Raw genomic sequence first — 26,666 nt, 5'->3', positions numbered from 1 at the left:
ATTCCCAGCAGCAGGGAACTGAGAGCCAGTTACACCAGGAGCAGGGAACTGAGGGCTGAGATTCCCAGCAGCAGGGAACTGAGAGCCAGTTACACCAGGAGCAGGGAACTGAGGGCTGAGATTCCCAGCAGCAGGGAACTGAGAGCCAGTTACACCAGGAGCAGGGAACTGAGAGTCAGTTACACCAGGAGCAGGAACTGAGGGCTGAGATTCCCAGCAGCAGGGAACTGAGAGCCAGTTACACCAGGAGCAGGGAACTGAGAGTCAGTTACACCAGGAGCAGGAACTGAGGGCTGAGATTCCCAGCAGCAGGGAGCTGAGAGCCAGGTATCCTTGGAGCAGGGAGCTGACAGCCAGTTATCCTAGGCGCAGGGAACTGAGGGCAAATGAGGGCTGGGAAGCAGGATCGGGAACTGAGGGCTGGAGAGCCCATGACTGGAAATATTAGAAAGCGGGGCCCATGCATCCAGAGTGAAGCATAAGGCAGTGGGAGTAGTTTAAAGTTTATTTATTAGTATCACAAGTAGGCTTACATTAACTCTGTAATGAAGTTACTGTGAAAATCCCCTAGTCGCCACACTCCGGCACCTCTTCAGGTACACTGAGCAAGAATTTAACATGGCCAATGCACGTCTTTCAGACAGTGGGAGGAAACCGGAGCACCCGGAGGCAACCCACGCAGACACAAGGAGAACGTGCAGACTCCACACACACAGTGACCCAAACCTGGAATCGAACCCAGGTGCCTGGCGCTGTGAGGCAGCAATGCTAACTACTGTGCCACCGTGCCACCCTTGTAGGGCCACTTGTTATGTGAGTAGGTGAGTGACCAGAGACTATGTGAGAGAGAGTATGTAGGGTGTGAGAGAGAGTGTATGTGTGGGGGTGGGTGGGGAAGAGAGAATGAGCAGCCAGGGAGAGACCGTGTGTGTTGGTGGGGGAGTGTGAAGGGGAGAGAGGATGTGGGGGGGGGGGGAGAAAATGTGTGAGGGGAAAGCTTTGATGGGGAGAAATGATAGAGAAACAATGTAAAGGAATGGGTGCGAGGGTCTGACCAAAACGTTAAGGATCATCTCCTGCCATGTAGCACGATCTAAGGCTGTTCAACATGCCCTACCTGCACCTAATCTTGATTGCTTGCTGAACACCATGTTGTGTTTTTATAATGATATAAAAGCACCAATCGCTCATAAGGTATTGTGCAAACACCATGAGTTCATTTACTTAAACTAGGCACATGAGAGCATGTATACATGGAAAGAAAGATTGAAGACATCAGCAGCAGAGATGCTTGAACACAATGGGCGTTAACTTGACACACATCCCTTACAAAAGCCAGAAAAATGGAGTTCACTCTCAAGCCACTTATGCCTATTTTTGACAACCACCTGCAGAGTGGCCTTTACCAAGGCAGCAGTGCCCCTCATGCAGGCACAGTTCGGACATGAGCCATTGCACCCTGAAGAACAAGGACCAATTTCTACCTCCTAAACTTTATGTCAGGACTTGTGCAACAGATTGAGGCGAAAAAGGACCTCGATGGGCACAAATGTTATTTAATAGTATGTGTGATGCTCTGATTTTCTTCTGCTTATGATTTATTGTGGGCTAATTGTTACTTTTATATACTGAGGTTTTCAGGCTCAGAAATGACTCACTGCATTCTACGAAAGATGAAAATTCTCCAAATATTTTTCTCTAAACCTTTATGGGGGAAACATTTCCTTTGTGAAATTCTTAAGAGCAGACTTCTGACATTGAACAGATGGAATCTTCACCCATGGCTTGGGATGGGTTGTGAGAGATGCTGCAGATAAAATCTCTACGTACTGTGTGTGTGTACAATTCTCTACTTACCTAATGCCATGTTCAGGAAAGCTTGAAGGATTTATTTGGGATGTGGTTTGACATCGGCCAAACAAATTGCATCTTCCTGTTATTTTATTGGCAAGATACCACCCTTGCATCCAAAATAAATTGCAAGCATTACCATATAATTTGTCAGGCACATCGTATTCAAAATGTAATCTTTACAAATCACTTGCAGATGTCTGGTAAATAGGTTACTTAACTGTCGCAGCACATTTAGGGTGGCCACATCACCAAGTAATAAACACTTCATGTGTCCTCAATTTTACTAGGTATGTATCGAATGCAAATTTTTCCACGCTTCTGTTACCCTGAGTTTAAACTGAAAGCAGAAAATCAAAAACAGAATTCGTAGCTTCAAAGCCTGGGGGTGCCTCATTCCTTCTGAGTCATGATTCTGTCAGTGAGATTGCAATCAATGATGCCATGCAGCACTGACCAAAGCGGTGGGGCCCATTGTTAATATGGGGCAGGAAGGCAGAAGCTGCAGGCATATCTCTGGTAACGTCCATCCCCCTCCCCACAGTGGCACAGTGGGTTAGCACTGTTGCCTCACAGCGCCAGGGACCCCGGGTTCGATTCCCAGCTTGGGTCACTGTCTGTGCGGTGTCTGCATGTTGTCCCCGTGTCTGCGTGGGTTTCCTCCGGGTGCTCCCGTTTCCTCCCACAGTCTGAAAGACGTGCTGGTTAGATGCATTGGCCATGCTAAATTCTCAGTGTACCCGAACAGGCGCCGGAGTGTGGTGACTAGGGAATTTTCACAGTAACTTCAATGCAGCATTAATGTAAGCCTACTTGTGACACTAATAAATAAACTTTTTTAAAAACTTAACATAGCTTACCTGTGTTCACCTATCTGAAGGAGACATCCCAGGACAGTGTCCCACGACCCCTGTCATTCTCTGCTTGACTCCCAGGAAATAGCCACGGTTGTGGCATTCGAACATGTCAACTCACAAGTAACCTATTCTTGAGAAACAGGTAGGTAATTTAAATATGCTAATGAGGCAGCATACCTCAGATTATAACGGGTTTTTATACTTAACCCCAGTGGGCCAGGTTTCCAAGGGTTAAAGGGAGACAAGACTGGGCTGACCCACTAACTAAATGGTTTTCCAGGTCAGCCTGTTAGCCAGGAGGAGTATTACTTTCCCTCCCAAGCTAACCTGCTACAATTGGCCTCCTTCCCTATGATTGGCTAATTCTCCCCCCCCCCTATGATTGGCTAATTTCCCCCCCTCACCAACTTCTGATTCAAATCCCCCCTCCCTGGTCCTTCACCCGCATCTCAACCCTGGTAAACTCCAATCTGCAATCTCTTCCCAATCTTCCAAAGCTCCCGCCCAACATTCCCGCACCCCCACCCGGTCTACATTTCAAACTCCCAAAGCGATTTGACTCCATCCCTGAGTCCTTTGCCATCTCAAGAAATATCAGGACCCCTTCAGGATCAGGAATTCCCAATTTAGGAAGTTTCTGATCTTGGCACACTCCCACCCCCATCCCGCTCCAGTTGCCATTTGTTTTATAGTGAGCACACATGGCTTAGTTCCTCCTGCAAACTCTGGACACTGCTGTTTGGAGTATCACCAGATTTTCAGTGAAATTACAATGAGAGAAATGTTGGGACTGAAGATTGCTAAAGCTTCAGTATATTTGTCAAGTAGCTGATGTGGTAACAGTATTTGAACCAAAATCTGTCATTGCATCACACAAATGTGACATTTGCACATGTTGTCACTGCATTAAATTTTTATTGGTTAGCTGTAAACCTTACTCTTGCAAACACCCATCATGTTCAAGAATCTCTGAAAAAAGTTGTTAAGAAATGTGTACTGGCTAATTTGCCACTGCTATACTTGGAGGAAATATTCTGACCTTGAACGAACATATGATCCACAATTTTCTAACAATAGGAAAGCAATGAGACAGAGCTGGTCCAAATCTCAAACACACCCATGTCTATAATTGGAGTCATTACATAATGACTTCCATTTGTATTGCACCTTTAATGGAGTAAAATGTATTTCACGGCAGCATGGTCAAACAAAATTTGACAGTGAGACACTTAAGGAGATATTAGGACAGAAAACCAAAAGCTTGGTGGAGGATGTAGATCTTATGGAGCATCTTTAAGTAGAAGAGAGAAGAATAGAGAGGTGAAAAGGTTTAGACAGGCTGTTCCAGAGTTTAGGGCCAGTGTAGGCAACTCAAAGCTCATATGCCAATGATGGAGCAATTAAAATTACAGATCTGCAAGAGACCAGAATTGGATGAGTGCAGAGAATTGTCAGGATGGAGGAGGTTACAGAGGTCAGAAGAGGCAGGGCCATGGCGGATTTGAAAACAAGACTGAGAATTTTAAAATGGAGGCATTGTTGGACTGGTAGCCATTGTGGGTCAGCAAGCACAGGGATGATGGGCGGACATGAGTTGGTGCGAGTTGGGATATGGGTACTAGTTTTGGAAGTTTATGGAGAGTGCAAGATGAAAGGCCAGCCAGGAGAGCTAATTGAATATATCCAAGGGCACAACTAAATAACTCTCAGAGGCCTTGGCCTGTATCAAACAGCTGGTGGGTAGAAAGTCCAGAATGGGGAGCAACTTTTATAGGGCCACAGCTATCTTTGAAAGGGGGATACCGTGGAACAGAAGAACAAGGAAATGGATCACATTGGAGTACGGTAAAGACATTAGGTAAATATTGTTTCATTTGTTGTTGCAGAGGCAAAAGGTCCTGCAACAAGAGGTACTTCAAAGGAGAGGGCCCTTTTTGAATCTGAAGACCACCTTTCAGTGAAAGCACAGCTACAAACTACATTGAGGGAATACCAAACCTATCTGAAGGAGAATTGATTTTGTTTCAATTTTCCTCTCATGTTTATGGTCGATACTATCTGAGGTTCAGTGTTGCGGCCCACACTGTGTTTCCTGACAAAGCAAGATGGCTGCCGACACCCATCTGTGCGTGTGCACTTGTTCACACGTGCACAGAAAACCAAAACTTGTTGACAATGAAAACAGATGCACAAATTTAAATTGCCACTGAGAATTTGAGGTTAGATAAGATATAAGACGTTGGAAAAGATTCGATTTGGAGGATCACAAGCCCATAAAGGAACCTGCCAATTTCCCCAACCCATTTTTAATCTTTGTGGCCATGTCCAGGTGTTTCTGTAGCTTCAGAAGCAGAAACGAGAAATCTGCTGGATTACATTTTAAACGGAATTTGAAGTCTCCAGCCTCTATGTACACTCGCTTGTTTGAAATGGATGCATGCAATAAAAAAAACTGAAGAAAATTACTCAGGTGAAAATCGGTATGCTTTTTCGTTTCTGAACAAAATAACCTCCCTGGTTCCAAAAGCCCTAAAACAAAGACAAACTGAATGGAGAGAATAAGTATCACACTGAGTTTGGGGGAACGAATAGAGTTCTGATCTCCGTCGCTCGCAATAATGTCACGAGCGAAGCGATACAACTTCTCATACATCACATTGGCAGCAAACGCAGCCTGCTGCCCATTCTGATTACTGGGCATCATGTCTCCTACAGGATAGAGTGCACCTGTTTTTTTTTGCCCCAGTATTCTGAGAAATTATAGCAAGAAACAACGAAGAGTTTTTACTCAGTAAACAGGCCACTATTCTCTGACACCAGCACATAATTATCCTTTCCTTGAAAGGCAAACTGAGTATGGCTTTCAGTGAGACTGAGAATTAGGTTGTGAAACCCCAGGCTGTAAAGCAATTCAATGAAAACAGCTAGATACAGAAAGTATAGAATAAAGCAATGGATCCTGCACTTCACTATTCTCGATACATAGTGATAAAAACACCACTCAATTCCTGGTTACTCAATGTCTTTAATATGGAAGCTAATTTCTTTTTTAAACACAGTGAAATATGTTGCAGTTTAAAACTGGCTGGGGCACATTTAAACACACAACTTTCCTGCGGGTATTAGAACATTGTTTATTGGGATAGGATCAGCCCGATTATATCATTCAATATCCTTCGAAGATATACTGAAATGGAAGGTTGCATTTCCCTTTCTCCAATTTTATGTGTGTTACATAATGAATGTCATGCAATGTGAAACTTAGAGCAATTTAATTAGCACCTTAGTCTCCTTGTTGTGTTTTCTTTATCAATTCCCACACTGTGTGCAATTAATATTTAATATTGAGATAGGGAGCCTATGCTGCTTCATTAATTTTTTTGAGAAAAGATGAAAAGCTGTGTCATATAGGACAGTTTGTAATGAGTGTAGACTTGTATTAAACATTATTTTCTGTCCGATACGCAGTCAAAAATGAATGCTCGAAAGTCAGATTTTACATTTTTATGTTCAGCTTGTAAACTGTAAGCTGTGTAGTATACTGGAGATTTGAAGTGAAGTTTGCATTAAACTGTTACCTTGCTGTTTGTTCTTGTTTTAGGACTTTGCCATTATGTTTGTGCATCACCTAGCAACAATAGCACTTATAACATTTTCATATGTCAACAATATGGTGCGTGTAGGAACACTGGTCATGTGTCTGCATGATGCATCTGATTTTCTGTTAGAGGTAAGGAAAGTTTTCATCACCGTTAATGTAACTGGACAGTGTCATCTATATTACTTTAGATCTTTCCTCTTTTACAGGATCTGTACTGATAATGTTACATGAAACAGAAAAGGGAGAAATTACAAAAATACTTTATAATATTCCCACTTTTTATTTTTCTCCAACTCATTCTTGTTTGCTTTTTGAGCCTCGACACTATTACATGGTAGGTAAGCTTACACTTGGTGGGTTACAAACTGGCCTTTGCTTGATATTTACCCTTAATGAGTTATCCAATTTAAGAAATCAGTTCAATAAATCTTGTTAATTGTATCGATAAGACACTCTCAATTTAGATAAAAGAAGTAATGAGAGTTGAGATGTTTACTGTTTTCTTTCTTCCAGACCAATGTTCTCACTTTCTCTTGTCCTGAAGAGAACTCCTTGGTCGAGCACAGTTTGCCGTTGCTGAAGCAGTCATGTTTTGTTCACTTGCCTAAGTAATGAATGCTGACCATGTCCTAACCTCATCTCCACATATCCACACATGCACTAACAGCAGGAAGATCGGGAGCAGGAACCCTGACCGACTGTCATCTTTGTAATGCAGCAGTTCTGAGATCAGTTGTAGCATTTCAGCAAGCCCCCTGGATGGAATCAGTTAACACAGTGGAGACCAGGGAATCAATCCCACTACATTCTCGATTTCTATGGCTCAGCAACTTGCTGCCTTGAGCTGCGTCACCAGGGAAGCTTGCATTACCTGATTCAGGCTGGGGTGGGAAAGCAATAACAAAGTTACAACAAAAATGAATGTTCACGGGTCCAAATGAGCAAAGGCTTTAGAAGCTGATCTTAATAATTTCAATGAATGGAAATTAAGTGGCATATTAAATATTTTTAATGAAGTGAAATTCTGACAAACAGAATCTGTTTTAAAGAATTAAGCTCAAAAGAAGTGTGCTATAGCAATGTGGGTTAGAAAGCTATCTGTTTATCTCAGGTTTTTGGTTCTAACTATAGCCCATAATAATGGAATAAAAGCCTCCTGGTTTGATACCTGAAGGGATATGATAAGCTAAGTTAGAGCAGTTTCACAGCATTAAAGTCACCCATAGAATAATGTTTAACAAGTTAAAAGTCCAAATCAGGCAGGATGGCGCAGTGGTTAGCACTGCCGCCTCACAGCGTCAGGGACCTGGGTTCAATTCTCGGCTTGGGTCACTGTCTGTGCGGAGTCTGCACTTTCTCCCCGTGTCTGCGTGGGTTTCCTCCGGGTGCTCCGGTTTCCCCTCTCAATCCGAAAGACGTGCTGGTTAGATGCATTGGCCGTGCTAAGTTCTCCCTCAGTGTATCCGAACAGGTGCCGAGTGTGGCGACTAGGGGATTTTCACAGCCTACTCGTGACACTACTAAAAAAATAAATGGAATGGATATTGGAAATGGAAAGTTCAGTAGAGCCAAAGTTCTGAAACTGCTCTAACTTAGCTTATCATATATCCCAGTAAAAGCGGATTACTGAAGCAATTAGAAAGATTTTTACTCTGTGGCCCTTTTCGGTCTGGAAGGCCTTGACCAATACTGGCTGTAAAAGAGGAAAGTGTTCTATTTCTCAGCACTGACATCATGGCAATGTTTTCCTGCCGGCTTCTGAAACCTGCTGGAATGTTCAAATGGAGGTCAAAAACCTGCATGATCTCGGAAATGGTTACCCAGGATTTTCCCTGATTTGACCAATTACTGGCCAGAGGGCAGGCTTGACATCCAATCAGGGATGTCAGGTGGGCTCTCGAAGCTGGAGAACCAATCAAAAAGTCTATCAGCGTGAAAGCACCAAGTGGTAAGTGACAATTAGGGCACCCCAAAATAGAGGCTTCTGTAAAGTCCCTGGATGAGTACTTGGCACGCCATAACATTCAAGGCTATGGGCCAAGTGCCGGCAAGTGGGATTAGATGGGCAGGTCAGGGCCTTTCATGCATCGGTACAGACTCGATGGGTCGAAGGGCCTCTTCTGCACTGTAGTATTCTGTGATTCTGTAAATTATTCTCTTTTAAATGATTTTAAAAAGAGATTGTGCAGCCTGGGAAACCCCTCCTCTGGTAAGCCTATGGCTGCTGCTGAACCCAGGGATGCAGGGAGAGCCTGGAGCTCTGGTCCCCTACTCTGCCACCAGAAGGTTGCATTCAAGCAGCTAATCTGTGCCCCCACCATCCCTAACTGGCACCAGGAGATTAACTGGCAAATCTCAGTGGACTTCCCTCAATAGATTTTTAATTAGCTGGTTGTGCTCCTCACTGTTGGCCTGGGGACAGATGCAGTCAGGAACCAGCACACAGATAAGCACCATGAAACACTGTGCCTACCCACTTCTGTTAAGGCCTCAGTTAGGCTAAAAAATCCTGCCCCAATCTCTGGCAAGCATAAAAGTGTACCAAAATGTTTTTAATACATTAAATTGAACAGTGGAGCAAGGTCAGGGAGCCAGGTGGTCTGATCCTGCTCCTAATTTGTTAACCCAAATCTCTTGCAGTGTGGCTTTTGGGACCCAGATGGAATTGAACAGACTGGTATGCTCCCCTTAACAGGGTATCAGTCACCTCCCAGCTGCACTTGCCTGTCACTAACTAGGAGATGCTTCACAGATTCCCAATGGAGCCCTGGAACATTCTACTGGCAAAGAACTTCAAGACGCCAGTGACCTTTAATGCCACTGGCATGAAATTGCCTCCAAGTCCTTGTGAGTCATTGTGAAGAAGTTGGTGGATCTGCAAATATATTCTGGAACATTCTAAGACCCCTCTGGCATTGCCTTTTGCTGATCTGCACCTGCCAGTGATATATCCATGGTCGGAACAATGCTCAGCATTGCACCGGCCCCTGGTCACCAACATCCTGACCTTCTTGACGCCCCGCTGCTTCTTGCTACTGAGGCCATTGCTCCTCCTGACCCTGGGCTAACCTGTGCCAGTCCCTCATCTGGATAAGAGCCAGTAGAAAGACAGGGTTGGCTTGAGTCTGCATTATTGCCCCCTCAGTGGATATGTAAACAAATTGCAGTAATCAATCCACTGGAATATTCTTTTCAGGTTTGCCTCCATTTCAGAGCCACCAAGCCAGTGCTAAGCCCAGTGCTTGGCTTCTGTCGAGACATGACATCCCCACTCCACCCCTTCCAGGTGAAGGGTATCCTAGAGGAACAAAGATAAGTGTTGCTACCGTTCATATATGATTCTGCATGGAGACATTGCTCTGACAGCCATGTGTGAGAACACTCCCTCAGTCACTATTCAGTTTACCTCCATTACTCACAAGACTCTGTAAAGGGACCTTTGTCTTGGTGGCATAGAAAGACTTACCATATGAACCCTTGTCAGCCACCCAAGAGGATGGAGTTTGGAGTTGTGAGTTTGCTGCCCTTCACCAGCTTCGCCCTTGTTGGCATCTATCTCCCTCCCACCCTATATCACTGCCTCTGACACCAGCTGATGGCAGAGAGTGAACAGTAGTCCCACACCTTGCTGGGATCTCAATGCTTAGAGACCCATGAGTCTGGAGCAAACCTGAGCCGTGTGTCCTTCACCGTAGAGAACACAACACCCAGAGCATTGTTCTCATCCAACTGCTTCATAATTATCAGGGTGCCCCTTTCGTCTCACCTTGAACTCCCCCCCACCTGTAAAAACCCACCTTGAAAGATCAGTTTCAAAGTGACAGCTTTGCATAGCTAAAAATCCCAAAATGTGGCGCATGACATTGGAGATTTACTCCACCACCTTCTCCCCTCCAGCCAGCTTCCCTGCATCACCCTTGACCCACTTAGTATAACCATTCCTCTTCCCTGTCACCCTTGAACCTCCCCTGTTAGTCGTGTAGCTATATCCACCACCCTCTCATGCATTCTTTTTCCTGCGCACACCCATTACCATCTCCATGCCCACCTTGACCCCTCACATTGTCCAAGTCACTTGTTCCATTTGTTTTCATGACACCTCCATGAAACAGTCAGCTACTCACCTATCAACTTGGACCTGTCACCCTGGATCTGTCACCCTATCAGAGTCCACTCCCCACTTTCACTGTGATTGCTCCCTCAGTTGTCCAGTATCCTCAGTTTAACCCCAGGACCCCACTGCAGACAGTACGGACATTCCCGTCTCGGAGCATTTTTCCACAGCCATCCCTGACCAGAAAAGCCCTCCCCCACCCAACCGCAGGACCGCTAGACCCAACAAGCAAGGCTCTTCCCTCCATCCTATGTCTGCACTCTCCATTCCCTCATTGCCTCCCTCACTGCCCCAGTCTGTCTTTCTTCTCTGAACAGCCTCCCACTCTGCCCCAAACAGTGCGGCTTGCTTCCCTGGATGACTGCCTCCCCCCATACCCCTTTAGCCTGCCTCCCATGACCAGCTTCTGCTCCACCCTTCCTAAGCCCTCCACCCCATCCCCTTCCATCTCTCACCTGCCTCCCATGTTCAGCCTTCGTATGAGCTTGCCCTACCAGCGCCTGATCTGAGTCAAGAGGCTGAGATTTGAGTGTGACCCTCAAGAAGGCCAAAGCAGCGTCTACCCACTTCAAAGTCCAGGAAGAAGTCAAGCTTGCTAGGTTCATGCCACGAGTATAAAGGGTGAGATTTTCATCCCCCTCCCTGGCATGTTTTGTGGCGAAGGAAGGTGGTGCGGCAGGAGGCGTGTGCCACACGCTGGCAGCAGGATCTTATTGTCCCGCCATTGTCAATGGGAAACCCACGGCTGGAGCACGCTGTCGGTGGACCTGTAACATCCCATTGGCAGAAACGGCAGCAAGATTTTGGTGCTAATCAGAAATGTGAACGTTTAAATTTCTCACTGGCAGGAACTAAGTTTGGAAGGGGAATTTAATTCTGGTGAGGTGGCCCTTTAATAAGCATGCATGACATGCTAGTACATGCAAAAGGCTTTCCTGACATGGCTCGTTAGGAAGCTCAACCCACTTTTATCCGCTTAAAAGTCCCAAGAACATGATTTCTCCTGCCGTCGGGAAACTGATTCTTTGGTCTCCCGCCAAATTAAGTTCTCCCAAGCTCCTCGCTGCTCCCTAATGGTGAGACCAGAAGATTCTGACCAGAATTTCAGTAACTTCAATGGGAAGCCATTGAATACATGGGACCAAATTTTCATCAGGGTGAGGAGGCGCATCCCAATGTGTAAATGGCCACATTTAGTTTTTACTTGGGAGGGAATCTGATTTTCCTTTGCATTCCTGAAACCTGCTCCATTTTCCTTTAGTCCTCGTGTGGGCTGAAACTGAGTGACGAAATTCAGATTTCCTCCTGCATACCGTTTTTGCCCAGTGGGTGCAGGATTTTAGAAGCTCATTAAAATCACGCCAGGTTTGAGAGTTTATGAAGAAAATGGAAAGCCTGCTGAGGAGTCTTGAACATTCTGAAACATAAGTATGTCGTGTTTACACACTTTCACATGTCACTATTATATGCTGCGTTATAATATAGTGACGCATCATAGATATCTGTCCTTCAAAGATAAGTTGATATTTACATTGGCCAGCTTTGTGTATTTGTTAACATGCATCACAGTGCTTTTCCAATGGAGAAAGCGCCATAATGCAGTGAAAAATGTTACAAAGTGGCCCATGAGCCTGTGCTGTCATCTTTTCTGCTGTGATTTAAATGGCTCTGGCTGTTTTAAAAAATGTTTTTGACACTTGAAAAAATCTAACCACCTGCTTCCTTACGTTGATTGACAAGCACTCTGCTTTGAAATTACAATGAACACCTGTTGTTCTCTTCTTCCCAGAGATAAGTCTAGTGTTTGGACAGTTGTGGCTATTGTGAATGCTTGCCTGACTTTAAAGTGCTATTGAGTTTCAGTACAGTAAGTGTTCCATTCATCTGAAAATGAATGTGACACTTCATCAATGAAGTTGTAATAATAGATTATTCCTTTGACATGGTTCCTGGTTTGTTGATATAAGCCAGGATTACAAGTATTTCGAAGTTTCTTTTCACACAGCAGAATGCATTTCTTTCTTCGAATCAGTGATTATAAAAGCCCTTATTAGATGAAACGTGGCTTTCTTTTCCCAAGGAATGTAAAATATTTCCATTGATATTGCATGGAATATAAGGAGAGGTGGCATGGATATTCTGAGGGGCATGGGGGATACATGGGACCACTGAGATTGCATGACTGATCTGAGAGGGCATGGACTGATATAGGGTTGATGCGAGTCTTGGGAGGTGAGGGTGAGGTTTAGGGCCTTTGAGCAATGTTGAGAGCTGGAGTACCATGCTGGAGAACCAGGGTAGGTGTTCAAACAGGCCAGCTTCCATATGCACACTCCCCCGGTACTGGTTCACGACTTACAAACTGCATCTCGAACCTGACCTAGTATGAAAAGACAAAACCAGTATGTGAAACCACACATGGATTCGATGCGCAGTTTGTGAACTGTGAAATTGAGCAGGTTGTGTTTTCCCCAGCCTAGAGGAAGATTCAGTCCATGAGCCCATTGTGAATAGACATGCAAGAACAACATTGGGGCGGCACAATGGCACAGTGGTAGCACTGTTGCCTCACAGCACCAGGGACCTGGGTTTGGTTCCCGGCTTGGGTCTGCACGTTCTCCCCGTGTCTGTGTGGGTTTCTTCCAAGTGCTCTGGTTTCCTCCCACAGTTCGAAAGACGTGCTGGTTAGGTGCATTAGCCATGCTAAATTCTCCTTTAGTGTACCCGAACAGGCTTCAGAGTGTGGCGACTAGGGGATTTTCATTGTAACTTCAATGCAGAGTTAACTTCACAGTAACTTCATTGCAGTTTGACAAAGGGTCATCTGGACTCGAAACATCAGCTCTTTTCTCTCCTTACAGATGCTGCCCGACCTGCTGAGATTTTACAGCGTTTTCTCTTTTGGTTTCAGATTCCAGCATCCGCAGTAATTTGCTTTTATCCAGTGTTAATATAAGCCTACTTGTGACATTAATAAATAAACTTAAACTGAATTATTTTATCAGTTTCTTCACATTCAGCAGATTACCTTTTTCAACTAGATTTGTTGTTATAAGACAATTCCCTTAAATAGGCTCCACAGAAGAGGTTCCTTTGTCTGTAGATTTTTAAGGATGATTGTCAACTATTTACTTTATGTGCTGAGTGGAACTAACCATAGAATAATCGGTCTGTCAGTTGTCAAGAATATGGATGATTTATTGCTCTTTTTAAAAGTGTTTATGTACAAGCTAGCTTCATGATTTTTCTTATTTCATTCACATTATTTCCATTTGTTGAACTTAACTAATTAAACACAAATTGACATGTCAGTAACTGTGAGCAAGATCTGCAGATTCTAATTAGGTGAGAAAATGCTTCAAGCCTTTTGATTCCACTATACTTAACGATCCTGGTACAGGAGTATTATTTGTGACGAGACACAGATTAATGAAATGTTGGGTCACTTTTGATCTAGATCAGAGTTCTTCGGAATCGCAGCATATTAAAGGCATGCTAATGTTAGTCAGACATTGAAAATCCCAAACACTGTTTTTTTTTAATCCACAGGCAGCTAAAATGGCAAACTACGCCAAGTGTCAAAGACTGTGTGACCTTCTGTTTGTAATGTTCGGCTTACTCTTCATTAGTACAAGGCTTGGCCTTTACCCAATATGGTGAGTAAGCTATCGACCAGATAGCTCAATTTATTTAACAGCAACTTGCCTGTTCTCACTTTTTCAAGCACGCTAAGAATGCAATTACAGCAGAAACAGGGCATCTCGAATTAAAAAACCTGAGTCGACAGAAATCCTAAGGCTGAAGCAGAATAAAATATTAACAAAATATCAATCACTCTTAACTGACTGAGGATTATGAAAAATTATGATCATGAAGTACTGTTTTGCTTTGCAAACTGCAATTTTCATGTTGTGGCTATTTCTGTAATAGCTGACATGGGCCAGAATTCTTTAGTCTTGTACTAAAGAATTCTGCTGCCAGCAAGAACGGAGAATTTGGCGCTCAGCCAAATCTCCATTCACTGCAGCGGGACCGGAGAATCCCAGCCAAGGGCGAGGTCAGAGAATTCAGGTCGTGTTCTTTCTTTCAGTATTTTCTTTCCAAATTACTTACTTTATGCTCATTGAGGGATGGTCCACAAATCCAAAAAATACTATGAATATTATGGGTGCGATCTTACCGGCCGTTCGTGCCCTGCTGCAAGCGAAGACGGAGAGTTTGGCGCTCGGCCAAATCTCCATTCACTGCAGCGGGACTGGAAAATCCCGCCTGCACTAGAGTTGATTAACTAAATGGAATTAATCTTGTAAAAAGGACGTGCCTCTTTCTTTGACTAGGTTATCCTCACTTAACCCCCGGTAGACCAGCCCAAAACTGGCAGATAGGCAACAAAGAAAAGTTTGAAAATCACCTTTTCAAGGGCAACTAGGGATGGGCAATAAATGTTGGCCAGCCTATGTCCCACGAATGAATAATGAATGAAAAATGAATAAAATAAAATGTCAGTTGAGGCTAGAGTGGAGTTAGGGTCTCACTGATGAGAGGACAGTACTCAGATGTCCAAATTGCCTTTCAGTGTCTTTCAAATGCTTTGTCAGTTTCATCCCTGGTTTAGAAATTCCATGACATAGAAAGTAATGTCAATTTTCATGCCATTGGCGGGAACACAGGTCATCAAAGGTGTCCCCATTGGCCATAGGCATTCTCTGCTTTCCGTTACTTTAAAAGTAAGCATAATTCTTGGCATATTTCTACTTGTATACATCTGGGAGATGTATTGATTCAAGCATCCCGTTCCCCACCCTCCCTCTCCTCCTGCTGCCCCCGTACCTTAATTTCTGTTCTCAACCTGTCAATACCCTTTTTTCTTTGTTTCAGCATCAATTTTTCTCTGATTGCATCTCGGGGAAATGCTTTGCAACATTTTTCTTTACTGAAAGCAAATTGTTGTCATTGTTCTCCCATTTCAATTACCGTGTCTTTTTTTTCATTTTGTTATTATCTTTTCATGCTTTTTTTGTGCCCTCCTGTCACTGATTTTAGATTGAGTAAAGAAAGTATCTGTCCCAAATAATGTGCAGATTATGGAAGTGTCCAAGTAAAGGGCAACTAAATTAATATGTCCACTGTGCCTCATTACAGTTCACCTATGAACCAAGCTGCTTTATTCATATACATCCTGTCATGTGTAAGAGTGTCTAAGGACTCTTTAGATGAAAGTAAAACAACATTCTCTTCATTTATGTGACCTCAGCGATATTTCACGTAAACTGATGATTAATTTGCTTTGAAGTCAGTTTTGGTCTTGAACACTGTAGGTACTCTCATTACATCATGAAATCCTAATTTTAGCTTTAAAAGCATTTTTAAAAGAGATGTGAAAACGCTAAAGTCAGTTTGAATTTGTCTCGGGAACTACATTTGCCACCTCATTTACACAGCTATAGCAGCTGTTGTGTTCAGTGAAGGATAAGGATAAAGAACCACAAATAGCTGACAGAACGTCTGTAACAGCAACTCAGCATTCAGCTCCACTGACATTTATGACACTTTAAGAAATGTAAGGCGGAATTTTCCCCGAAGATAACAATGTCATAACGGTGAGAGCGATCCGCGTCGGTCCACCAGCCGCAGGCCAGAACGCAATCGTCCCACACTCAGTCATTTCTAAGGAGAGCGGTGAGTTGCTTGCCTGTTCTGGGGGCGATAAGACCTAAACGCGCCGGTGAGCCCAGCTGCAAAGTGCTTGAGCGCTGTTTTGGAAGGGCGGCCCCATCTCACAGTGCACGGGGAGACCCCCCTCCCCATCCCCACACTCTCCTCACGGACATCAGGGCCCCCTTCATTACCCCAGACATGGCCCCTATCATGATCCCTGACATGCCCCACATCATGACTCCCTTCATGCTCCGCTCCTGCAGGACTGCCCCTGTACAAACCCTCTGCATGACCCTTATGCATAGACCAGTTGCCCAGCCCATCCTTCGCAGCCCTTCCCCCCTGCCATAGCCTCCACTCACATCCCACCTCCACTCAGGCCTCATCCCCGGCACACTGGCAGTGCACAACTGGCACTGCAAGGGCGCCCAACTGGCACTGCCGGGATGCCCAATGGGCATTGCCAGTGTGTCAGGTGGGCACAGGGTGTTTCAATGACCTCTGAGCCCGCCCGGCGTGGCCATTGCGCCTGGTCTGCACCAATGGAGACCAGTAGTGATTCTCGCTGGTCTCGCACTGCGCCAGAAGATCCCGGAAGCTGGGAGAATCCGGTGTCAACCGGGTTAAACATATTTAAATGCTACTTTAAAATACGGTAATCAGCCTCATGCACTTTCTGGTGCATTCTGGTTTGCGCCATTAGAAAGGAATTGGGACAATTGCAAACTATTTGGTGCCGGGCGCGAAACCCGTTTTGAGGCTCGGACGCCATTTTCTGGGATCGGCGCAATCTGCGCCAGGCGTGGCAAGGTCATAAAATCGCCCCTGTTGAATTGATTTTCTGCTGTGTAACTTCCTGTCAGCGATTTATTTTCACATACATATTTATTCATACATTATTGTGATTTTTAGCAAGAATTTAGAAAGCTACAGCAACCTTTTCAGTTTAATTTTGGTTTCAAACTATTAGCTTGCATGGCGCGGACGTTTCCATGTTGATTGAGTAAAGTTTTGGGGGCAAATGAATCCTATTGCAATCCAGGACCTGCAAAGACTAGAATTTAAAACTCAAAGCCTGATGGTTTATTTAAAATTTGGAATTTCAAAATTCTGTTGCTGCTGTAAGTGCAACAATTGAAACTATTATTGTAAATGAATTGTATATGTACATCCTTAAAGCTATGGGATCAAAATGATTTATTTTGTGTTCTTGTGAATTTTTCCTGTGCGAGAGTTTGTGGTGCATCATTTAATAATGAAACAGTCCTTCAGGCACAATACTATTCAGAACAAAAGCCCTGGCAGCTTAAAGAACAGTTTGTTGAATGCTGGTAAAGACAGTGATGGAAAAATCGATGCTACAAATCAGACTCTGCGCTGTCAAATCCCAAATCAAATCTGTAACTCTTTATGTGGCCATCAATAGTTACATGATTACAGAGCTTGCACGATTGGAAAGATTTAGAGATTATTAATATTCCCTGGTAGATAAAAAAGAGGGTGAATGGATTGTGATGACAAAATAAGCATCCTGGAGGATAACGATGTTCAAGTGGTTGAGAGAGCTTGTTTTGAAAAGCTAAACATTGATTTTGGAGTTGAGGAGTCACAGAGCATTATATTCTCTGAAGTCCTGTGTGCAACAGAAAGCAATCCGTTGATCACTTTACAATTTCACTGGAGTGAGAGCCTCCATGGAACTTGAACTACTCACAAATGTCCAAGCGAAAATGATGAGTGAGGGTTTTTTTCAAATAAAGGCTGGTCGCAGTTAACGATTCCTGTGAGGTGAGCAGGAGAAGAAGTCAAGTTCTGCGCGTAAGCTCCAATTTTCACTCAGTATTTTCAGGACAGTCGAGGTGTGGGACGGAGAGCGAACAAGAATTCCGGACCATTTAAATCCAGGGTCTCGTTAGCGTTTGCCAGCACTTGTCTCCCTCCTGAAACTGGTGGGAGTGGCAATGAGACTCGTGGACAGGAGCAGAGTTGCAGGCAGGAGCTTGAGCCACAGGGAGAAAAGGAAAGACGTACATTTATATAGTGCCTGTCACAACCGCAGGATGTTCCAAAGTGCATGACAGTCAGTGAAATATCCTTGAAGTGCGGTAACTGATTTGTAAGAAATGTCGAAACCAATTTGTGCACAATACACTTCCACAAACAACAATATGACAATGACTAGATAATCTGTTTTTAATCTAAAAACAAATTCCTGTGAATGCTGGAATCGGAAACAAAAATAGAAAATGCTGGAAGCAAAGCAAACGTGACGGAGCTAAAGAGGGGAATTCTCCGACCTCCCAGCCGTGTGTTTCTCGGCAGCGGGAGGTGGTGGGCTGTTTGCTGGCGGCGGGATTCTCTGGTCACGTCACTGTCAATGGGATTTCCCATTAATGTCACCCCACACCATCGCTGCGAAACCCCAGGAAGGGGATGCGGACCCAGCGGGACCGGAAAATCCCACCAGCATGAATGGCCGGAGAATTCAGGATGACTTTGACCTGCTGAGATTTTCCAGCATTTTCTCTTTTTGCATCTGTTTTTAATGTGGATTGAATGATAAATGTTGGCCAAGGCGCCCGGGAAACATTGCTGCTCTTCTTCGAAATAGTATAGTGGGATCTTTTACACCCATCTCAGTGGGCAGAGGGACCTTGATTAAACATCTCATGTGAAAGACCAGTTCTAACGGCGCGACGCTCCCTCAGTACTCCACTGGAGCGACAACCTTGACTTTTGTGCTCAGGTTCTGCATTGGGTCTCAATTCCATGACTGTCTAACTCAGAGATGAAAGCATAACTACGTCAGCCCCAGCTGACAAATCAAAAGTAACAGCCCGTAACATAATTTTATGTGGACAAACCCCTGTCTCCCCCCTGCCTCCTCCTCCCCCCCCCCCCCCCCCCGCCCCCACAGCTGAAAGGTTGGGGGAGAGCTTGCCTCTTCTTAATCAGGTGGCATCACAACCATTTTATAGCCAATGAGTCATTAATTGGCTCAAGACAAGACTGCCCTCCCCCCATCTGACAGGAAGTGCTGCCTCCAAGAGCTGCCAGCCAATCACCTGCCAGACTCACCAGATGAAGGAACAGCGCTCTGAAAGCTTGTGGCTTGTGCTACCAAATAAACCTGTTGGACTTTAACCTGGTGTTGTGAGACTTCTTACTGTGCCCACCCCAGTCCAACGCCGGCATCTCCACATCATAGCCAACCAAATGGTCAGCACTTCTCTAGTCTCAGCAGCGCCACTGGGATGAATGGCCATTGAAACATAGAAAGCAGAAGCAGGAATGGGCCATTCGGCTCTTCCAGCCTGCTCCACCATTCATTTTGGTCATGGCTGATCATCGAATTCAATATCCTGATTCCCCATCCCCCAATATCTCTTGAACCCTTCAGCCCCAAGAGCTATATCTAATTTCTTCTTGAAATCAGACATTTTGGCCTCAACTACTTTCTGTGGTAGTGAATTCTACACATTCACCACCCTCTGGGTGAACAAATTTCTCCTCACCTCAGTTTTAAAAGGTTTACCCCTTATCCTCAAACTATCACCCATGGCTCTGGACTCCCCCACCATTTGGAACATTCTTTCTGAACCTACCCTGTCTAATCCTGTTAGAATGTAATACGTTTCCATGAGATCCCCTCTCACTCTTCTAAACTTCAGTGAATATAACCCTAACCGACGTAGTCTCTCCTCATATGACAGACCTGCCATCCCAGGAATCAGCCTGGTAAACCTTCGCTGTACTCCCTCTATAGCAAGGACATCCTTCCTCAGATAAGGTGTTGCATCACCAGTGCCCTATACAATTACAGCAGAATATCCCTATCTCTATATTCAAAACCTTTCGCTATGAAGCCCAACATACCATTTGCCTTCTTCAATGCCTGCTGTACCTACGCGCATACTTTTTTGCAACTGATGCATGAGGACACCAAGGTCTCACTGAGTATACACCTCTCTCAATTTACACCCATTCAAGTAATAATCTGCCTTCCTATTATTGCTACCAAAGTGGATAACCTCACATTTACCCACATTATACTGCATTAGCCATGCATATGCTCACACACTCAGCCTGTCCAAATCACACTGAAGCATCTCTACATCCTCCTCACAGCTCATTCTGGGACTTCTCCCAGAATGTTCCTCAATGAAGTCTCTCTGCCGCCTCTGCTAGATGTTCTTCTTAAATCTGGAAGGGTTCTTACTCTACCCACTATACAGTCGAGGTGACTGCGCCAACGTCTTCTAGAATGCTCCTCAGGGATGTCTCCCTGCCGCCTCTACTGGATCTTTGGGATTGCTGGGATTACAGGTAGTTCCCAACATGAGCAGCCATGGAGTCTGATACAGAGGTAAGTCCAGGGTTTCAGTAGGACCAAGCTGGCAGGAACAAGCGAAGGGGATTGGGAGCCAAGTTTGGGAGGTGGGGGAAGAACATGTGGTGAGGATGCAGTAAGATGTGCACAGGGTGCCCGAACAAGAGGGAACACCCCTTCAACCTGCAAAAAGCCAACTTTCAGCTGGTGACCTGGCCACATGGAATGGATACCTTCTGCATCTTGTACAATATCAGCAGCAGTGGGAGGAAACCATTACGTGGCTATTAATTGGGTACTTCATGGCCTCAATTGGCCCTGGGGCAAGCTGCCCAAGGCCTCCCCTTTACTGCAAGTAAAATGCCAGTGGAGGCGCATAGGCAATGGGCATGGCATCCAATTTCCCACTGCCTATCTGCACTTGGAAAGGCCGTAAAATTCCATAATGTTAATGCTGGGGCTAGGAAGGAGCAGATACTGAAAGGTGATGCCAGTACTCTGCGCAGAAGCATGACCAGAATTTCAGTAGATCAGGAATATCTACCAAGCATAACTGTGAACTCAGGTCAGCAAGATCTTCCTCAGTTTAATCAAAATCATGAAACTAATTATTATTTGGAATTTGTTTGGAGAATTTTTAATTTAGCAAAGATAAAATATTAGTAGTCAATCTCCTGTGACATTATGCATGGAGAATCAAACTTTAGTTTAATTTTCAAGTCAAATGGGAATAGAGGATGGAGGATAATTGGCCTTTGGCCAAAACACACTCGGGTCAAAAGCAGGCAAACATTTGGTGAGCAGAGACAGACAATGGACTGCATACTGCCAGGTAACAGTGAGTGCATTAAAGTTAGGTGTAAATGGGGAGGTAGGCAGAGAGCCAGCCAGAGGCCATGAGTAATAAGGCTGACTGACAAAGCAGGCAATACAATATGGGTCAGAGTTCACTGAAAATTGGTGCAAAGAAGGGAAACATGATGTGGAGATGCCAGTGTTGGACTGGGGTGGGCACAGTAAGAAGTCTCACAGCACCAGGTTAAAGTCCAACAGGTTCCAACACGTGTCTGCGTGGGTTTTCTCCGGGTGCTCCGGTTTCCTCCCACACTCCAAAGATGTGCGGGTTAGGTTGATTGGCCATGCTAAATTGACCCCAGTGTCGGGGGATTAGCAGGGTAAATATTTGGGGTTGCGGGAATAGGGCCTGGGTGGGATTGTGGTCGGTGCAGACTCGATGGGTCGAATGGCCTCCTCCTGCACTGTAGAGATTCGATGATTCTATGATTCTAGGTTTATTAGGTAGCATGAGCTTTCGGAGCACTGCTCCTTCATCAGGTGAGTGAGAGCTGGGTTCACAAACAGGGCATATATAGACACAGACTCAACTGCAAGATAATGGTTGGAATTCAAGTCTTAATAGGTAATCAAGTCTTTACAGGTGCAGACAATGTGAGTGGAGAGAGGGTTAAGCACAGGTTAAAGAGATGTGAATTATCTCAAGCCAAGACAGTTGGTAAGATTTTGCAAGCCCAGGCAAGTTGTGGGGGTTACAGGTAGTGTGACATGAACCCAAGATCCCGGTTGAGGCCGTCTTCACGTGTGCGGAACTCGGCTATCAGTTTCTGCTCGCGATTCTGCATTGTTGTGTGTCTTGAAGGCCGCCTTGAGAACGCTTACCCAAAGATTGGAGGCTGAATGCCCATGGCTGCTGAAGTGTTCCCCGACAGGAAGGGAACACTCCTGCCTGGTGATTGTCGAGCGGTGTCCATTCATCCGTTGTCATAGCGTCTGCATGGTCTCCCCAATGTGCCATGCCTCAGGACATCCTTTCCTGCAGCGTAACAGGTAGACAATTTTGGCCGAGTCGCAAGTGTACCTGGTGGATGGTGTTCTCACATGAGATGATGGCATCCGTGTCAATGATCCGGCACGTCTTGCAGAGGTTGCTGTAGCAGGGTTGTGTGGTGTAATGGTCGCTGTTCTCCTGAAGGCTGGGTAGTTTGCTGCGAACAATGGTCTGCTTGAGGTTGCGTGGTTGTTTGAAGGCAAGTAGTGGGGCTGTAGGGATGGCCTTGGCGAGGTGTTCGTCTTCATCGATGACATGTTGATGAAGAAGATGTCATAGCTTCTCCGCTCTGGGGAAGTACTGGACGATGAAGGGTACTCTGTCGGTTGTGTCCCATTTTTGTCTTCTGAGGAGGTCAGTGCGGTTTTTCGCTGTTGCATGTTGGAACTGACTATCGATGAGTCGAGCGCCATATTCTGTTCTTACGAGGGCATCTTTCAGCGTCTGTAGGTGTCTGTTGCGTTCCTCCTCATCTGAGCAGATCCTGTGAATACAGAGGGCTTTTCCATAGTGGATGGCTTCTTTTTAGGGTGGAAGCTGGAGAAGTGGAGCATCATGGGGTTATCTGTGGGCTTGTGGTACAGTGAAGTGCTGAGGTGACCGTCCGTGATGGAGATGCGTGTGTCCAAGAATGCAACTGATTCTGGAGAGTAGTCCATGGTGAGTCTGATGCTAGGATGGAACTTGTTGATGTCATCATATAGTTGTTTCAGTGATTCTTCGCTGTGAGTCTAAAGGAAGAAAATGTCATCAATGTATCTAGTGTATAGCGTCTGTTGAAGGTCCTATGCGGTGAAGAGGTCTTGTTCGAACTTGTGCATGAAGATGTTGGCATATTGAGGTGCGAATTTGGTCCCCATGGTTGTTCCATGTGTCTGGATGAAGAACTGGTTGTTGAAGGTGAAGACGTTGTGGTCCAGAATGAAACGGATGAGTTGTAGGATTGCATCTGGAGATTGGCAGTTGTCGGCATTGAGTACTGAGGCAGTTGTAGCAATGCCGTCGTCGTGAGGGTTGCTGGTGTAGAGTGCTGGGATGTCCATTGTGACAAGGAATGTTCCTGGTTCAACTGCTCCATGTGTGCTGAGTTTCTGTAAGAAGTCCGTAGTGTCGCGACAGAAGCTGAGGATTCTTTGTACAATGGGTTTCAGGATGCCCTCGACGTAGCTGGAGAGGTTCTCGCACAGGGTCCCATTGCCTGATAAGATGGAACAGCCGGGTGTGTTTGCCTTGTGTATCTTTGGGAGGCAGTAGAGATCTCCAACACGGGGAGTATTTGGGATGAGAGCATGGAGGGTGCTCTGAAGGTCCGGATCAAAGATCCTTATCAGTCTGTTGAGTTGGCGGGTGTGTTCTTTGGTCGGATCTGCAGATAACTGTCTGTAGTGTTCCTGGTTGTTCAGTTGTCGGTACACGTCTTTGCAGTAATCTGTTCGGTTCAGTATGACGGTGGCCCCTTCCTTGTCTGCTGGTTTGATGACAATGTTGCGATTGGTCTTGAGAGCGCGGATGGCGTTGCATTGTGCTTGGGTGACGTTCGGGGCTGTCTTGTGAGTGCGGCTGATGAGTCTGGCATTGACGCACCTCCTGACGGCTTGGACAGCGGCCTTCCAGAGGCGTCCAATTCGACTCTTTCCTCTTCGGTTGCTGCACTACGGATCTCTCTTTGTTGGCTGTTCCGGTTCATTGGCTGTCTCATTGGGTCCACTGGTGGCCTCTTGGGGTTTGTGGAAGAACTCCAGGAGCCTCAAGACTGGAGGCATTCAGCCCCTGATCTTCAGGTAAGCGTTCTCTAAGGTGGCCTTCAAGACACATAACAATGCAGAATCGCAGAATTAATTTAGCCGAGGAGAAAATTATTATCGGAAAAGAAATGCAGTTAATACTGGGTTTGAGAGAAAAACCACAAATTCACTCCACAATGACTCCAGAGCATGCAATCGCCTGCAGAGTTAACCCATTCTTTTCAAGCCAACTAGTTCCATTTGGATACATATTTCTATAAAGCAAAAAAGTGCAGTGTTTATAAAATAGAGAGAGAAAAAGTTTATTTTGTAATTGTCATGTTAGATTTTGACTGTGGTATCTACTGCCACATTGAGTGCTGTCAATAGGGTCACAACCTTCTCACTATAATTGGCAAATTTAATCTGTAATTTTCATTTAAAGACTTTAGTTGCATCTTTCAAATGAAAGTATGTAGAAATGATTGACTAATTTTGAGTAAATTTAAATGCAGAACTTGAAAAAGATCATACAGAGTGGCCCAAGGGGCAAATGGCCTATCGTTGCTTCTGTTGTTTATATTATCTTCTTAAGATTGCATCAGATTAAGACTGTATCTTATTGTGCAATGCTCCTTACTCAAACTATTTAATTCTTGTCAGATGCAAGAGAGATTATTCACTAAAAAGCCATCAGCGATTAGCAGGATAAAGCTGGTGAATTCTTCAAGGATTGCTGCAGATGCTTTATGCCCTTATCACCATCTCACTCCCCTGCCTCATGCACACAGTGTACACAGTATACCTGGAAATCTGTCACCACCCCCTCCCCTTCCCCCCACAGACATCGTTCCCTCCCCGATCACGACCTCAGCTAATCCCCTCCGCCCCCACCCACCCAATTGCAGCCCCGGCCGATCGCCCCCTGGACAATCGCACTCCTCCTCCACCCCCCCCCCCCCCCCCACTCCCCCACAATCACCACCCTATCCTGATGAGTGCAAGACAAAAAGCTTCAACAGCATGTCTCTTTTCCCAGCAACACTCACATTTTGTACAACCAAGCAAACTTAGAACAGAAAATATTGACAGGAAGTGCATGCCAGAATAAGGAGATAGACTTTAATTATTGACAAAACATGTAGACCAGCTGTCCGGCTATAATATTAATAGCATCGCATACATGGTGCACTTCGAGGTTTGGGACTCATTGAGATAGAACTAACAGGCTGTCATAGAGAAAGAGCAACCTAACCAGCTCTAAACCATCATAATTCCTGTCGCTGGAGGATAGGTCCAGAGAAGTTCTGTTCTCGGAAGGAAGTTCGGAGGTGTGGGGGGAGCTGGTGCTGAAACCAGAACGACAGGACCCAGGTTGTTTTTGGAGGATCTCCTTGTCAACAATTCCTTGACATCTTTCAAGAAGGCTTTGGTACCCAGCTTTTTGATTTGATTTATTTATTATTGTCACATGTATTAGCATACAGTGAAAAGTATTGTTTTTTGCGCGCTATACAGACAAAACATACTGTTCATAGAGAAGGAAATGAGAGTGTAGAATGTAGTGTTACAGTCATAGCTAGGATGTAGAGAAAGATCAACTTAATGTGAGCAAACTACCCAGCCTTCAGGAGAACAGTGACCACGACACCACACAACCCTGCCACAGCAACCACTGCAAGACGTGCCGGATCATCGACATGGATGCCATCATCTCACATGAGAACACCATCCACCAGGTACATGGTACATACTCCTGCAACTCGGCCAACATTGTCTACCTGATACGCTGCAGGAAAGGATGTCCCGAGGCATGGTACATTGGGGAGACCATGCAGACGCTATGACAACAGATGAATGAACACCGCTCGACAATCACCAGGCAAGAGTGTTCTCTTCCTGTTGGGGAACACTTCAGCGGTCACGGGCATTCGGCCTTTGATCTTCGGGTAAGCGTTTTCCAAGGCGACCTTCACGACACACAACAGCGCAGAGTTGCTGAGCAGAGACTGATAGCCAAATTCCGCACACATGAGGACGACCTCAACCAGGATCTTGGGTTCCTGTCACACTATCTGTAACCCCCACGACTTGCCTGGGCTTGCAAAATCTCACTAACTGTCCTGGCTGGAGACAATACACATTTCTTTAACCTGTGCTTAACGCTCTCTCCACTCACATTGTCTGTACCTTTAAGACTTGATTACCTGTAAAGACTCGCATTCCAATCATTATTTTGTAAATTGAGTTTGTGTCTTTATATGCCCTGTTTGTGAACTGAAATCCCACTCACCTGACGAAGGAGCAGCGCTCCAAAAGCTAGTGGCTTTTGCTACCAAATAAATCTGTTGGACTTTAACTTGGTGTTGTGAGACTTCTTACTGCGTTTACCCCAGTCCAACGCCGGCATCTCCACATGACGTAGACAGGGGCATGTTCTCCTCTATGCTTCCTGAAGTCGATGACAATCTCCTTCATTTTATTGACATTGAGGGAGAGATTACTATCGCCGCACCAGTTCACCAGATTCTCTATCTCATTCTATACTCTGTCTCGTCATTGTTTGAGATCCGACTCACTACAGTGGTGTCATCAGCAAACTTGAAAATCGAATTGGAGCGGAATTTGGCCGCGCAGCCATAGGTGTATAAGGAGTATAGTAGGGGGCTGAGAACACAGCCTTGT

General features: G+C 45.2%; 1 protein-coding gene across 3 annotated transcripts in view; it reads left to right on the top strand.

The window, feature by feature from the left end:
* Positions 1-26,666, top strand: part of cers6 (ceramide synthase 6) — a 291,866-nt gene that overhangs the window by 249,428 nt on the left and 15,772 nt on the right. For 2 of the 3 annotated variants that reach the window (XM_078228207.1, XM_078228206.1), the window contains exons 7-8: positions 6,310-6,438; positions 13,973-14,079. In XM_078228207.1, coding sequence (XP_078084333.1) covers positions 6,310-6,438; positions 13,973-14,079 — 236 coding nt within the window. The remainder of the gene's footprint in view (positions 1-6,309; positions 6,439-13,972; positions 14,080-26,666) is intronic. The other variant, XM_078228208.1, reaches the window with a different exon arrangement.

This window comes from Mustelus asterias, chromosome 14, assembly GCF_964213995.1.
Source record: "Mustelus asterias chromosome 14, sMusAst1.hap1.1, whole genome shotgun sequence".
Lineage (NCBI taxonomy): Eukaryota > Metazoa > Chordata > Chondrichthyes > Carcharhiniformes > Triakidae > Mustelus > Mustelus asterias.
Note: the sequence above shows the minus strand (reverse complement) of the source record. Positions and strands in the feature narration are given on the sequence as shown.